At 53.8% G+C, this 13,220-nt stretch overlaps 5 protein-coding genes across 5 annotated transcripts, besides 17 other annotated features; all 5 read right to left on the bottom strand.

Annotated features, from left to right (window-relative positions):
- Positions 1 to 17: 17 nt before the first annotated feature.
- Positions 18 to 2,014, bottom strand: ACLA_001520 (transcription initiation factor TFIID subunit 11 family protein; the record flags this gene model as incomplete). The annotated part of the gene is made up of 3 exons (XM_001276166.1): positions 18 to 357; positions 672 to 1,385; positions 1,503 to 2,014. The coding sequence occupies 3 exons, from the start codon at positions 2,012 to 2,014 to the stop codon at positions 18 to 20; spliced, it is 1,566 nt and encodes a 521-aa protein (XP_001276167.1).
- Positions 62 to 93: a microsatellite.
- Positions 428 to 454: a microsatellite.
- Positions 888 to 914: a microsatellite.
- Positions 2,015 to 2,727: 713 nt separating the features above from the next.
- On the bottom strand, positions 2,728 to 4,287 carry ACLA_001510 (adenosylmethionine decarboxylase SPE2; the record flags this gene model as incomplete). The annotated part of the gene is made up of 2 exons (XM_001276165.1): positions 2,728 to 4,103; positions 4,167 to 4,287. The coding sequence occupies 2 exons, from the start codon at positions 4,285 to 4,287 to the stop codon at positions 2,728 to 2,730; spliced, it is 1,497 nt and encodes a 498-aa protein (XP_001276166.1).
- A 619-nt stretch (positions 4,288 to 4,906) lies between these two features.
- Positions 4,907 to 4,933: a microsatellite.
- Positions 4,908 to 4,933: a microsatellite.
- Positions 4,934 to 5,557: 624 nt separating this feature from the next.
- Positions 5,558 to 5,584: a microsatellite.
- Positions 5,585 to 5,713: 129 nt separating this feature from the next.
- Positions 5,714 to 5,743: a microsatellite.
- Positions 5,715 to 5,743: a microsatellite.
- Positions 5,744 to 6,086: 343 nt separating this feature from the next.
- Positions 6,087 to 6,117: a microsatellite.
- Positions 6,088 to 6,117: a microsatellite.
- A 102-nt stretch (positions 6,118 to 6,219) lies between these two features.
- On the bottom strand, positions 6,220 to 7,721 carry ACLA_001500 (TATA-binding protein-associated factor TAF6; the record flags this gene model as incomplete). Its single annotated transcript, XM_001276164.1, has 3 exons — positions 6,220 to 6,777; positions 6,832 to 7,250; positions 7,352 to 7,721. 3 exons carry the CDS (start codon positions 7,719 to 7,721, stop codon positions 6,220 to 6,222), a joined length of 1,347 nt encoding a protein of 448 aa, XP_001276165.1.
- An 868-nt stretch (positions 7,722 to 8,589) lies between these two features.
- On the bottom strand, positions 8,590 to 9,962 carry sfh5 (CRAL/TRIO domain protein; the record flags this gene model as incomplete). The annotated part of the gene is made up of 2 exons (XM_001276163.1): positions 8,590 to 9,214; positions 9,280 to 9,962. 2 exons carry the CDS (start codon positions 9,960 to 9,962, stop codon positions 8,590 to 8,592), a joined length of 1,308 nt encoding a protein of 435 aa, XP_001276164.1.
- Positions 8,730 to 8,764: a microsatellite.
- Positions 9,883 to 9,922: a microsatellite.
- Positions 9,963 to 9,980: 18 nt separating the features above from the next.
- Positions 9,981 to 10,011: a microsatellite.
- Positions 9,982 to 10,008: a microsatellite.
- Positions 10,012 to 11,553: 1,542 nt separating the features above from the next.
- Positions 11,554 to 11,587: a microsatellite.
- Positions 11,564 to 11,587: a microsatellite.
- Positions 11,588 to 11,683: 96 nt separating this feature from the next.
- ACLA_001480 (PP1-complex regulatory subunit GLC8) lies at positions 11,684 to 12,716 on the bottom strand (the record flags this gene model as incomplete). The annotated part of the gene is made up of 3 exons (XM_001276162.1): positions 11,684 to 11,810; positions 11,866 to 12,559; positions 12,677 to 12,716. The coding sequence occupies 3 exons, from the start codon at positions 12,714 to 12,716 to the stop codon at positions 11,684 to 11,686; spliced, it is 861 nt and encodes a 286-aa protein (XP_001276163.1).
- Positions 12,603 to 12,637: a microsatellite.
- Positions 12,717 to 13,220: the final 504 nt, after the last annotated feature.

Here is a 13,220-nt window from a genome sequence, read left to right as displayed (position 1 = left end):
ACACAGCTAACTAACCCTCAGCAGCCATGAACACCACCATCACAGCCCTCATCGCCCTCAAAGCCCCAGCCCCAGCTGCAGCTCCAGCCCCAGGAGCCATTCAGACGGAACGACCCGTCCTCGCATCCGCCGGCCTCCTCCTCTTCGCCAAGATGGTCATCAAGATCCTGCTTCTGCTGGCGACCGTCGACGTCGTGAGGGTTGTGCTCGTGTACGTGGATCAGTACTTCCGTCGTTGGGGACGGGGACGGGGACTGGGACAGGGGCAGCAGATTGGTGGACCGGTGCGGATGCGGGTGCGTGTGCGTGTGCGTGTGCGTTGACTTGTCTTCTCGGGGGATGAAATGGGCGTGGGATCTGTAGTGTTGTTTTTGGTTTTTGGTGGCTGGATCTGAGATAGGTTAGGCGATGACTGCGCTGAAGTCTTTTTTCTTTTCTTTTTCTTTTTTTTCTTAATGGGATCAAGTTTGTAAGGAGGATTCGGCAGAAGGGATAGGGTAGACAAGAAGTACAACTGGGTCGTCGTCCATGGCGAATTGGCAGTCCCATGCCCGGAAGTCCATTACAATGTGCTAAAATATGTATGTACAAGGAAAATAGTCTCATCATCTCATCATGCCATGAAAAAGGCCTGGAAAGCCACAAGCAGCCCGAAAGCAAACAGTCCTTACCGGAATATCCGTCTTCCCCCAGTGCTGCCCGCGCTCCAAGTAACGGACCCGCGAACTCCCAGATTGCCCATACTCAAGCCCGAGAAGCCAACGCCCCCGCCCTCGCTGTCGCGTTTATACCGCCGTAGCGCCTCGCGCAAATGACAGGGGAGCAGCTGGCCCCGGTGCGGGTTGGGCGGGGGTTTAAATTCCCGTTTGGGTCTGGGTGGAGGCTTTTGCTGTTGCTGTTGCTGTTGCTGTTGCGACGGGGGGTACGGGCCCGGCATGGGAGAGGCAGATGAAGGAGGGACGGGGGTGGAGCGGTTGCTATCCGAAGGCTCTTGCTTGACGAACGACTGAGGCTGAGAATGCTGCAAGCCCTGCGATCCCGGCACCGGCGTACCTGCGCCCGTCACCGGGGTCCCCGCTGTGGCCGTGGCGCGAGCTGCAGCTTCGGCCGCCCTGGCCTCGGCGGCGGCCTCTTCCGCGTCAAAGGCAGCGCGGGCGGCCTGGTCATGCGCAATGGCCCATTCGGCCTGCACGGTGCGGGCCTTCTCAATGATCTCGCCGGCAAAGACTTTGGTGAAGCCGTTGATGGTGGTGACGACGCTGGCCGGTACAGACTGCGAGAGGGCATGGTTGACGATGCGGCGCAGGGTCTCCTTGCGTAGCTTGGCCCGTTTGAACAGATCATATCTCTCAGATTGAATGGGATTGAAGGCATCCACGAGCAACCTATTCCAGTCCAGCGTTAGCTTTATCACCACTTAACCCCAACCTCACCCACCCATCCATCCATCCACTCTCCTCTTGGTCCAAAGCAACGAAAGGAATGGGGGGAAAAAAACTCACGCAAGATTCTTCTTCTCCGCCTCCGTATCCTTCACCCCCTCCTCCTCACCCCCCAACAACTCCCCCTCATACTCAAAATCATCCTCCTCATCCGCATCCTCGCCGGCCGCCTCCCCGCGCCCTCCCCCACCCCCCTTCACCGACATCGCATCCCCATCCACAGACCCAACGCGCGCCTCGCCGCCACGCACACTCCCCGCCTCCTCGCGCAGCTCGCGCTCGCGCTCGCGCTCCTTCTCGGCCTTGCTCTTCCTCCCGCGTTTGCCCTTCCGCGCGGCCCCTAGGAACACCCCGTCCGCGCTCGTCCCGCCCAGGCTCCCCGTGAAGCTGCCCGTGACGCTACCGGCGTCGCTGAAGGCGCGGTCTGTGTCGACGGTGGCGGGGAAGGAGGTCTGGCGGAGTGGGTGCATGCGTGGGCGTTTGGGGTTGGAGCCGAGGGGTTGCGAGGCGGAGGAGGAGAGGGACGGGCGTTTGAGGGGGTTAGTGGGTTGGTGAGGGGGTGGTGAGGACATGGTGATGTCTTGGTATTGTGTATCGTAGAGGGGAAGGAAGCAGGGCAAGCAAGCAACTGAGTGGAAATGGAGGTGGCAGCGCGTGCTGAGGATCAGTTACGCCTTGGAGGTTGTGGGGGTGGTCATTGACGAGGTCAACGAAAGGATCGTAGGATCGAGTGTAGACTGGTAGAGTATCGAATAGTAGTTAGTCTTAGTCTTTCTCTGTACTCCGTAAGAAGGTAGAAAAGTTAAGCGTGTTTGGCGCATCCACTGGATGTGATGATTGTAGCTCATCGAAGAAGAAGAATCACCGCCGAGAAAGATAAATGCAGCAGACCCACTCATTCCGGCAAGTCTGCCGAGGCCGCTTGCCAGTTGGCGAATCGCCTTGAAAAAAACGACTTTACTATCAGTTTACTCTTACATACTCAATCTACTTTCGAATCTACTTTGTAAAATGGATCATAAACCAAACGATAGAATCAATTGCATGACGCTATGGCCAAAGCCTATCCCGAAATGTAAAGACAGCACAATCAGAATACTCTGCAGAGACAGACAGAAAAACACAACGCTGAAGGTCTCGTAGAATCACCGGCAAGGCTCAAATGAGAGAATGCAAAAGAAGACAAGAAGCAATACAGCTTTCATCACAAAAAAAGAATGTTCGATCAAATATCTCCGAAAAGAAAAAAAAAAATCATCTTGACGTGCTATGGCTGGTGGATCTTTCAAAATTTCTCTTCTCCCAGCCGAGGGGCCCCCCCTTTCCAGTCCAGGCGTTCGTAGTAACGGAACACAAGCTCATAGCCGTCAAGATCGTGGACAATCCGGTCCACCCGTCGGTATCCCTCTACATGCTCCATTCGCGCCGCCCGGCGAGCAGCCTGGCGCTCCAGGTACTTGGCTTCCTTCCAGTCGTCGTCCACATGGGCCACCACGGGCTTGGTCTCGAAGAGCGTCACGCTGAAACGACCAGGCTTGAAGATGTCGACCACCTGCTTGATGATGCCAGCGGTCGTCTGGCCGTTCTGCGAGTGCGGCACATTGGTCTCGAACGAGGCGTACGAGCAATGGGGCTCCGGGGTGACGTGCACGGTGAAGTAGTGGGTTCCCGCTTTGCCATTGGGTGGCGGAATCACACCGTTGGCCGAGAAGCCGCAGGGAGTGAACAGATAGGCGTCAATCCGCGAGTCGGGATACATCTCCTTGGGATACACGTCCGACAGACCGCAGGCATCGGAGACCACGGTTCCCAGCGCGTGGCCCTCGGTGGTCAGTTCGGGAGGTAGCACGCGGCTTTCCTCCGAGTCGATGTCGCTCATGTCGGAGGAAGTGTTGCTGAACACATCCACGTGGTCGCCCTCGTCCGCATCGAATTTGTTGAAACGGGTCTCCGCCACAGAGGTCGCATGCTCGAGGTAGAACTGCTTGGCATTCTCCGCATCCAGATCGGTCATCAGCACTTCCAGGGTCTCATCGTCCTGCGAGTCCGCCGCCTGAAGAGCAGCACTCTCGGGGAGGCTCAGCACCCGAGTCTCGGTTTCGTGGAACTCGGTCTTCACCCCGGGGGTGGTCGGGGGGGTGAGCAGGGTGTGGGGCTCGGTCAGGTACAGGTACCAATGTTCGCCGTTCATCTTGCCAATCATGTAGGCACTGCCGTTAAGGAACAGCCGGTCCATGGTGCGGACCTCATCCCTCCAGCTGCGGTGAGGGCCGCGCTGACGGTCCGGGAAGAGGAAGTTCTTGCGGCTGTAGAACACGCGGTACGGCGCAGCGGCAACAGAAATCCCGCGGGAGGGAGCCGTGGACTTGGGGAATCCGCCGAACAAGGCGGCAATCTCGAGGATGCGCGGCAGGCCCGACAGTAGGGTGGTCGTTCCACAGGTCTTGAGGATCAACTTGTGCGGCCAGACGAACATGCTGGATTCCGAAAGCAAATAGGCGTCCACATCCTCAGACGACACAATGGACAAAACTTGGCAGTTGACGAGATCCAGCATGTCCTTCCAGATTTCCTCGGGCACAGCTTTCAAGCCCGCAGGCTGCGCGGGGCCGAGTTCCTGGGCGGAGGGAGCGAACCACACTTCCAGCAGTTTCTCTGGGCCTGTGATCGGTCAGTAATCCATCACAGAATGAGAGCAAAGTTTCCAAATCGGCTCCCACTGACCTTCAAAGGCATTGCAAGAGTCGAGATCCTGGGTTGCCTCATAATTGATGGTCAAGGACGGTGTTCCTGCGAAGGAAGACGGCGACGCCGTATAATTCTTGGGGATCCCAATGTAAACCATGTTTTTTTGCTGGTTCTTTGTCGACTTGATGATGTTGGGGATGCTTCCGAAAGACTAAAAAAAAAAAAGAGAAAAAACAAAAAAGAGAGGTGACCGTTCAATTGAGGGAACGAGAAGGCAGCGCAGGTGTATGAAGAAGCAGTTTTGACCGTAGGCAAGAAAAAAAAAAAAGCCTCGGAAGCACTATCTGCTGCCCAGACGAACAGGGGGGGCTATGTCCGCCTGAGAGAGAAGGCCCTTTATCGCAAAAGGACGAAGTGGCACACAGGCCAAAGTTGGACGAAGATCAATACAAACCCGAAGGGGCGATGCTAGGGAGGGCGAAAGGAAAGGGACAGGAGGAAGATGCCTCTGGAAGAAGGAATTGTGCCTATATGGAGAGAACTCTCGTCCTGGAAGATACCGATACTGGTCAAAGTATCGGGTCTAGCAGACGAGAGGATCTGCTTTCTTTCTGGGGGGCGGGAGGGAGGACGGTGATTGAAAAAGCGTGTGAACAAGGTGGACTCTATCGGGAGTCGTGCTATCGAGGCCTAGTGAAGGGCAATTGAGTCAGTATATGGGGGATATAATGTGGTGTTTGTGTTAATGGTGGAGGGGCACTACTACTAGGTACTACTAGTAGTAGTAGTAGTAGTAGTAGTAGAGAGTCGTGACGCCGTCCCGCCGAGGCGGCGAGTTTTGCACGCATCCCCCGTCCCTCAAGGAAGAGGTCAATTCTCGCACAAAAGAACTTACTTTGCTGGCTTAGACAAGAATCGCAGCAAGTCCTTGGGGTTCATGGAAGGCAAGATCAAATCGAGCTCAAAATAGCACGATGCAGCACGAGGCCACGGCTCTGGACATCTGCGAGAGCGATAAGAGGGAACGAGCTCAAGCGATGGAGGGGTTTCTTTCTCTCTCTCGGGTTTCACTTTGTATCGAACAATCGCAATGGTTAGAAAAGTGGGTTTTGAAGATAAAAAAGAATCGAGAGATGAAGGTATCCCAGGGGGATATTATATTTATAGTAGTTGACCTGGACTCGACTTGCGGTGGGCAGAGAGAGAGAGAGCGAGAGCGAGCAAGCAGGCAAAACAGGCAGAAGAAGGAGTTAAAATTTATGGATGCGGTGAGGTTGGAATTATTATTATTACTCTTAGACTGGTTAATGTGGGCGAGGAAAAAAAAAAAACGAAAATTGTTGGCGCGGGTTTTGGTCGTGGGGCGCAAGTCGAGAGACTAGAAATCGAGACTACTACGGAGTACTACTAATACTACTACTAGTAGAGGACTAGCAGGACTAGCAGGACTAGCAAGATCAAGAGTTGGGTAGAAGAACGGACAGGGAAGCCTGAATTTTAGATTGGGTTAGTCTTTACTGCCCCGGAAGTGGTATTTGAAGTTGATGAGCGAGAGGGTTTTCTTATTCTTGTTCTTGTTCTTGCTCTCTCTCTCTCTCTCTCTCTCTCTCTCTTCGTCTATCTGAAGCTGAATTGAAATTGGAGTATCTTTGGTGCCTGAGAGGCTGACGCCGCAGCCTGAGGCACTCGCAGGGCTGTCGTGCGACACTGGCCAGATTAGGCAGGCGGTGAGACGACCAACAGTCTGGCCCAAGATTCGCCCGCCGATGACGTCGCCAGCACGACAACTGGCGACGTTTCTACGGATAACTGCTAAAGAGTACTGATGAGTGCATGACTGAACTCACTCCAGATGGAGGTGATTAATGACAGTCTAGACATATCATATGGTCATGGTATTGTCCCCGGATCAAGCGAATTGTCAAACATGACGGATGTCAATCCCAGCGCCACAGCAAAAAAAAAAAAAAAAAAAAAAAAAAAAAAACGCCCCAAAACACCCCGAGGAAATCCTTCCCGCCGCCAAGGTGCAACAAACGCATTGTTGACAAATTTTAAGTCATTATTCAAAACAAAGAGAGAAGCAGATTCATGGCGCTGAACTTTCCAGAATCGCATACGCCATCTGCACCTCTCCCGCATCCGCGATCCTGGCCGCGATGAGATCCCCCACTTTGGCACTCAGTCGCTCGCGGAGCTCATCCGTGACGATGGCACCGTGCCCATTTGCCAGACCCTGACGGCCTTCGCGCAACGCCGAGAGGACGGCCAGGAGAACCCCCAGCACCTTTTCCGCCTCCGGTCGTCGAGGGTTGTCCTCGGCCATGCCGTCCTTGAGAAGACTGGCATACGTCGAGAGGTTGGGGAGGATGAGCACACGGACGGCTTCGACGCCGCCGACCGCATTCAGGCCAATCACCGCACCATAATGCGCCCCGAACGGCTTGGATGGGTCCAGGAACGTCTTGAGGCAGGAGCGGGCGAGGCGAGGTGTGAGCGTATGTGACGAGTGGGAGTATTTCTTGGAGATCAGGCCAAGGAGCGAGGCGGCCAGATCACGCAACGCGAACTGCCCGGAGAGATCGGTGTTGCCACCTAGTTGTCTGCCGATCAGGCAGGTCAGGATGGGAGGGACGAGGGAAGCCACCTAGATCAAACCGGAGTCAGCCAAGAGAATTTCACATCCAGGTAGGAAACGTACATAAGGATCCACGTAGAGGGATTTGTTCTGCACCAGGGCTTCCGCCATGTGCATGACCTGCGTCAACACAAAGATATCCTTCAGCCCATGGGTCACCTTCTCTGAGATGAACTGTACAAAGTAAGGGACCAGCTGGTGCAGGCCCGGGTCCTCGCGTAAGCTTGCATAGCCCGACGTGCGGTATTCCTCACTCGACTCGTCCAGAAACGCATTGCAGACTTTCTCAAAGTAGAGCTGCAGTTCCTTAGACAACACATGCTTGACCAGCGGCTTGACCGCCACATTGCCCGTACCACTCATCGCCGCCAGTGTCGAGTTGGCATTCGGGCCCTTGGAGGTCAATTCGAGGTTCCTCGAGTCGGCCGCGGTAGGATTCTGGGGGATAGACGGCTGGACGCCTTCAACAGCGAGCCAATGGGCTATTCCAAGCAACAAAAAAAAAAAAAAAACAAGTCAGCACAGACACAGTCGACCTCCCCACCAACCAACTCAGAAGACACAAAAAGAAAATCCCCCATACCAGTAAACGAAATCTCCCTCGGCACCTTCGGCAACGGCGCATTGATCAACTTCTCAAAATCCACCTCCTCATCCTCCACGTAGAACAACGGCTGCCCGGGCCCCAGCGACGCCTCGCCGAACCGCAGCGGCCGCGTCGTCTCATACCCATACAGCGGCTCCACGTCCAGCACGCGCAGCGCCTGCGCAACGTCCTGGGTCGTCAGCAGCGTGCGCCGGCTGTGGCGCATGAACTTGAGCGCCTCCTCCAGCACCTGTGCGATGCGGTACTCGACGTCCCGCGCCAGGTTCTCGGTCACGTCGTTGCTGAGATTGACGATGCCGACGGACTCGGCGACGTCGCGGATATTGTCGGGGTTCCAGACCGACATGGTGGAATGGTGAGGTGTCAGTAGGGTATTTGTATTTGGTAAGGTCGGTTGAATACGATACGACGACCCGTAGGGTGGGTAGATAAGTCGGGTGTGAATAAGGTGAGGTGAGACTGGAGAGTTGGGCGATCAATGGAATCGGGATATCCGTCTCCACGGGGGGGTGATGAGGTGTCACAGTCGATTTACTGAGAGACGCGAGAATATCGGAGAATGACAGCCAGCATTCTGAGTGAGTCAGTCTCAGAGACAATTTAAAAGTAAGATGGAAATGTAACAGAAGCGGAGTGAGCTCTTGCTGAGCCAATCGCTCTTGTAGACTGTGAATGTGTTGCGGAGTGAAGAAGTTCGGGGCGCTGCGGCTTTGGTGGTTCTGGTTCCCCGTACTATCTATATTCATAGAATATCTGCTTTTCCATCCCAAGCAGCCTTGTTGATGGTTCACAAGGTAATGATAATTTTGGATCATAAAGCAACTGAATACAACATATTCAGGCTATTCGTTATCCAAGAATAGTGCCCCCAGCGACAACTCCATCAGTCCTAAGAATCAGTGAGCCCGCACGAAGATAATCGATGAATGAAGACACTCTCAAGTGCTCACAGCAACAAATCTAAAGCATAACATGTGTCTATTACTATTACTATTAGGGTATATGATCTAGTCAAGGTCATCAACTCCTTCGCAAAAAGCGCGACAGTTCCGAGGTATCAAAATGTAGCAAACACGGAGCACACAAAACGAGAACAATCCCAGTCTGCCTATCCTCCAGGGTATCATATCTGCTCCTCCCATAACTTCCATGTTCAAGCCAAATTCAGTTTTCTTCATTGATTCTTCTTTCGTTCGTTCGTTCGCACACCACAATTACTTTGCCTCGGCGGTGGTAGCAGCTTCTTGAGTGGTGACCGCAGCGTCTGCCTTGGCAGGCTCCGCAACAGGCTCGGCCTTAGGCTCCTCCTTGCTCTCCTCCTTGGCCTCCTCCTGAGGAGCAGGCTCAGCGGCAGCAGGGGCAGGGGCAGGGGCAGGGGCAGGGACAGGGACAGCCTCAGGTTCCTGGACAAGGTTGACAGTTCTTGCGCCATCCTGGAGAGCAGGGCCACCTCCACCGTAGGCCTTGGGGAACTGGTCTTTCAAAGCAGGGAATTCACGAGCCAGGTTGGCGCCGTTCGAGATGGGGTGGAACTTCCGCGTGGTGTTCTTGCTCAGGAAGACCTTCATCGCAGCAAACATCCAGCCCATGATGGCGGGGACGTTGACGAAGAACTTCTCGCGCAGCAGTTCCGGGTAGGCGGTGGTGAAGACCTCGATGGTCTTCTTGGTGGCGGCCTTGATGGCGGGGTTCAGACGCAGGAAGCTGACGTTCAGGTAATCGTGCACCTGGAGCATCTGGTACGGATCCTCGCCATCATATTCGATCACGGAGGTCGCCTCTGCCATCTTCAACTCCTTGACGGCCATCTCCATGAGCGCAACACGCCACTTGACGAATCTACGGGGGATTGATTCAGTAAACCATGACAGTACATCCCCTCAGGAAAAGAACAAGCAACTTACTCATCCATATCACCAAACGTCTTGTTCATATCCTTGACACCCCCATAGATATTCCAGGTAACCACCGTCTGCGCACCGTTGGCATCCTTGTAGGTAGTCAGGTAGCCCAGACCGCCGAACTTGGCCGCATTGTAGGTGGCCGACTCAACCAGCGCGGTGGGGTTCATCTCCTGGCGCCACTTCAGAGCCTTGGTCAGCTGCTCCTCCGCCAGCTTGACATTTCCCTCGTTCGCACGCAGGAACTTGATCAGCACGTTGACGGTGGGCACATCGTCCGAGTCCTTGAGGGATACCCCCCACATCTCCTCATGGCCCGTGGCGGAGAGGATGGCAGGGAGACGGTCGAAGAACTGCCCCAGCGCGGGGTTCTGGGCCAGATAGGCGGGCTTCTCGGGCTGCTGCTCGGCCGCGGGCTCAGGCTCGGGCTGCTCGGCTGCAGCTGTGTCCTCAGCCTCAGCGGGAGCCTCCGCCACGGCGGGCAGAGGAGCAGCGACATCGGCTGCAGGCTCGGCCTTGGGCTCGGAGTGAGTCTCGGGGTGAGCCTCGGGGGCTGGGACTGTGTCCTTGGGAGCCTCGGCGGCGGTGGTGGTGACAGGCTGCGACTCAGGGGCCTCAGGGATCTCAGGGACTTCAGGGACCTCAGCTACGGGAGCTACGGTCTTCTCAGGTTGTTGTTCGGACATTGTTGCGAGGGGTGATGGAAAAAAAAAAAAAAAAAAAAAAAAAAAAGAATGTGAGTTTAGATGACTAAGTTCAGATGAGAAGCAGAAGCCTTGCTCAAGGAAGAGCCCTTTTTTGAAAGCCAATACAGAGTAGACTTATGAGGAGAGATAAGAAAAGAGGGAAAGAAACGGAAGATTTTCTCGATGCTGGATGTGTTGACTTTTGATGTAGGGGGGGGGCAAGAAAGGAACAAACACAGGGAAAATCACATGCGCAGTCACGAGGTTTGCGAGGCAACTATATCTATATATATGTACTCCGTACTCCGTACATATATATATATATAGATTGTTATATATGCAGACAAAAGTTCTTCTCCTCGAAAGTACGGAGTACTTTCGGAGATAACTCAAATCAAAACGATCATTCTCTCTCTCTTTCTCTTAACCAATCTACTCCGTATTCTTATTAGGGTGGAATTCTTCGATGGAGAGTACCTTAGACTACTGTACACAGTACTCCGTACCTCCTGAAATCAAAAATGAACCACTCCTATCTTTCCTCACTTTTGTCTCATAGCAGTGCTATTTTTATCCTCCCTCAAATGAGATCCCCAGTCAGGACCCTCCCGCCCTGGAGACAGTCCTCCGTCGTGTATCTACGGAGTAACTGGACAGATAGAATACAACTTATGTGACTGACCCCCTTTTTATAAACCACAACACACAAACACCCGGTTTGATCCACGCAACGCAACCCCAAACACTGACCAAGATTCGACTCGTCACACCATGACCAAATTGGCCCATGCATGGTGCGGCGAGTCTGCGACAACTAACTCCAAGTATCTAGCCCGGGGGGGGTGACCCTGGCAACCAACGATTCAGGATCTCATACAGAGTAGTCATGACTCATAAGGACTTACGAAGTAGGTGATCAATCAGTCTGGTTGCTTGTGTGCGCTTCTCTTTCCCCCCGTCTCAGAATGTAGGGGTACGGTCTCCCTCTTTCTCTACTGTCTATAATGTATGGGGCGATGGGGATACTATCTACGGAGTACTCCGTAGTTATCTACACATCAACTCAGTGTCCCTAGGTACTCCACAATCATGCGAGACGCACAGTATGGAGCACTCGGCGCCGTGCTTCAATGTTTTACGAGTAGTCGATTCTCTACTTATCTAGCTCCAAATCAGAGTTATTACAGCCGACTCCACTTTGGTCAGCTCAGGAAAAAAAAAAAAAAAAAAATTGGCCTTGTCGCAGATAACTAGCTAGTAGCTAGAGTAGATGAAGTAATAGAAGATGCTCCTCAGCCCCCTAATCTAACCATACGACTTGCAGCTCGAAACTCGGGTGCTCAATGATGCAATCTGCATGATGTCGAGTAAGAGTATGCATTTATACGGAGGATGATCCGGCGTCTGGGGGAAATCGGACGAGCTGCCCCGTGACGCTGTGTCCGCTGTCTGGATCCTTCGCATGCACCTTGAATGCATCCATATGTCGGCAATAGGGGGGAAATGACAGAGGGATCAACATGCTCGATGAATAAAAGCGGTGGGAAATGACACTCTTCCCAACCATATGCAGGAATGAGGGGGCTGGAACAAAAGAAAGAAAAAAAAAAAAAAAAAAAAAAAAAGTCGCTTGGGAATATACACAGACAGAAATGAGATACAAACACTCGTGCAATAAATATCATGGTGTCCGAGGAAGTTGTACACAAAAGAGGACCTGGCTAAGCTCCACCGTTGGCAAACCGTTCTGGAACTCGAGGCATTGGTGGTGGGTTGACTGAGCCAACATTGTTGATGCCTTCACCGTCGTCGTCATCCTCCTCCATCTCATCCAGCTCCTCGGGATGCCTAGCATACAGCTACAGTTAGCAACGCACCTTACGAAAGGAACGGGGCCACATACGCAAGAAGCTCCTTGATGTTCCGCATCTCATAGTGCCTTTTCCGCATCTGCTCGAACTGGCGATGCTTCTCCTTGGCCTCCTCCGGCGTCAGCAGATGGTCCCCTTCCCCCTCCGCACCCGCCTCCGGAACCACAACATGCTTGTCGCTCCGGTGCGACTCATTACTCAGGCTGCGCTCGCGCACAATCCGGCCGCCATCGCCACCCCCCACCGCCAACGATAACTCCTCGGGCTCCCCCAGCTCCAGCTCGGGAATCTCGTCCTCGGACGCAGCAAGCCTGCGCGGGGTCTTCTTCGCCCGATCCAGCTCATCCACCACCACATCCTGCGCATCGATCAGACCCTCCTCCGCCTCGGCCAGCCGCATCTCCTCCTCGTCCTCGGCGGGGTCGTAGTGCGGCGCAAACGGCGTCTTGGGCTCGTCGATCTTCATCTTGGCCGTGCGCTCCTGCTCCGTCAGGTAGAGGTTCGCCTCGTCCCATTTCAGCCGTGGCGAGGCCTCGTCCGCGTGGCTGTGAATGCTGGCCACGGACTGCCGGCGCGAGGTGGAGCGCCGACGGCCGGCGTTCTGCAGCGTGTTCTGGAGGGTGATTTCCTTGGTGTCGACGGTGTTGATGGAGACGGGAGGGGGCGAGAATTTCTCCGGCGAGAGCGTGGTTTGCGGGACGGTGCCGCTGGAGTTCTTGAGGATGCCTGCGACGAAAGTTTTAACTAACCCATTTTCTCCTTCCCATGCAAGAAAAAATAAAAAGAAAAAAAACAAAAAAAAAATCAAGTTCGAAGGGAAGAGCGCAACGCAGGTACACGCACCCTTGGGTCGCTTGGGCACCTCCTCGTGGTGATGAGCCATGGTCATCATATGGTCAAGTAGTACCCGGGAGGGAAGGGGGTAGAAAACAAAAGGAAAAGTAGAAAGAAAAAAAAGAAGAAGAAATTGATATGAGGGATCAACAAGCCAACAACAGTATGATTGCCCGTTTTATAAGTCTAGAAAGGTGAGAGGCGAGGCGATGCGATGAGGTATGAACGTCAAAAAAGTCAGCTGCGGTTCAGCCCAAATGGGACGATGCTGATGACGCTGGATCGTTTTTGGGTTTTTAGCGGAGGGGGGGGGGGATGTGTCAGCCTTGCCGAGTAGGAGTGATCCAACACGCCAACTCAACTGACTAGATAGATGGAGAGACTAGTTGCAACTAGTAGGTGGATGGCGCTGGGAGTGGTACGGTATCTACCTAGTCTAAACAACACAGAGAAAGAGGATCCAGGAGAGGATCTTGTGATATGTAATTCATCAGAGTCAACAAACTGTCGTGGTAAATGGTGAGCATAAACTGGTTGCTTAGTATTATATACT

The sequence above is a fragment of the Aspergillus clavatus genome, genomic scaffold (genome assembly GCF_000002715.2).
Source record: "Aspergillus clavatus NRRL 1 1099423829750 genomic scaffold, whole genome shotgun sequence".
NCBI lineage: Eukaryota > Fungi > Ascomycota > Eurotiomycetes > Eurotiales > Aspergillaceae > Aspergillus > Aspergillus clavatus.
The sequence above is the reverse complement of the archived record's forward strand: the minus strand, read 5'-3'. Positions and strand labels throughout refer to the sequence as shown.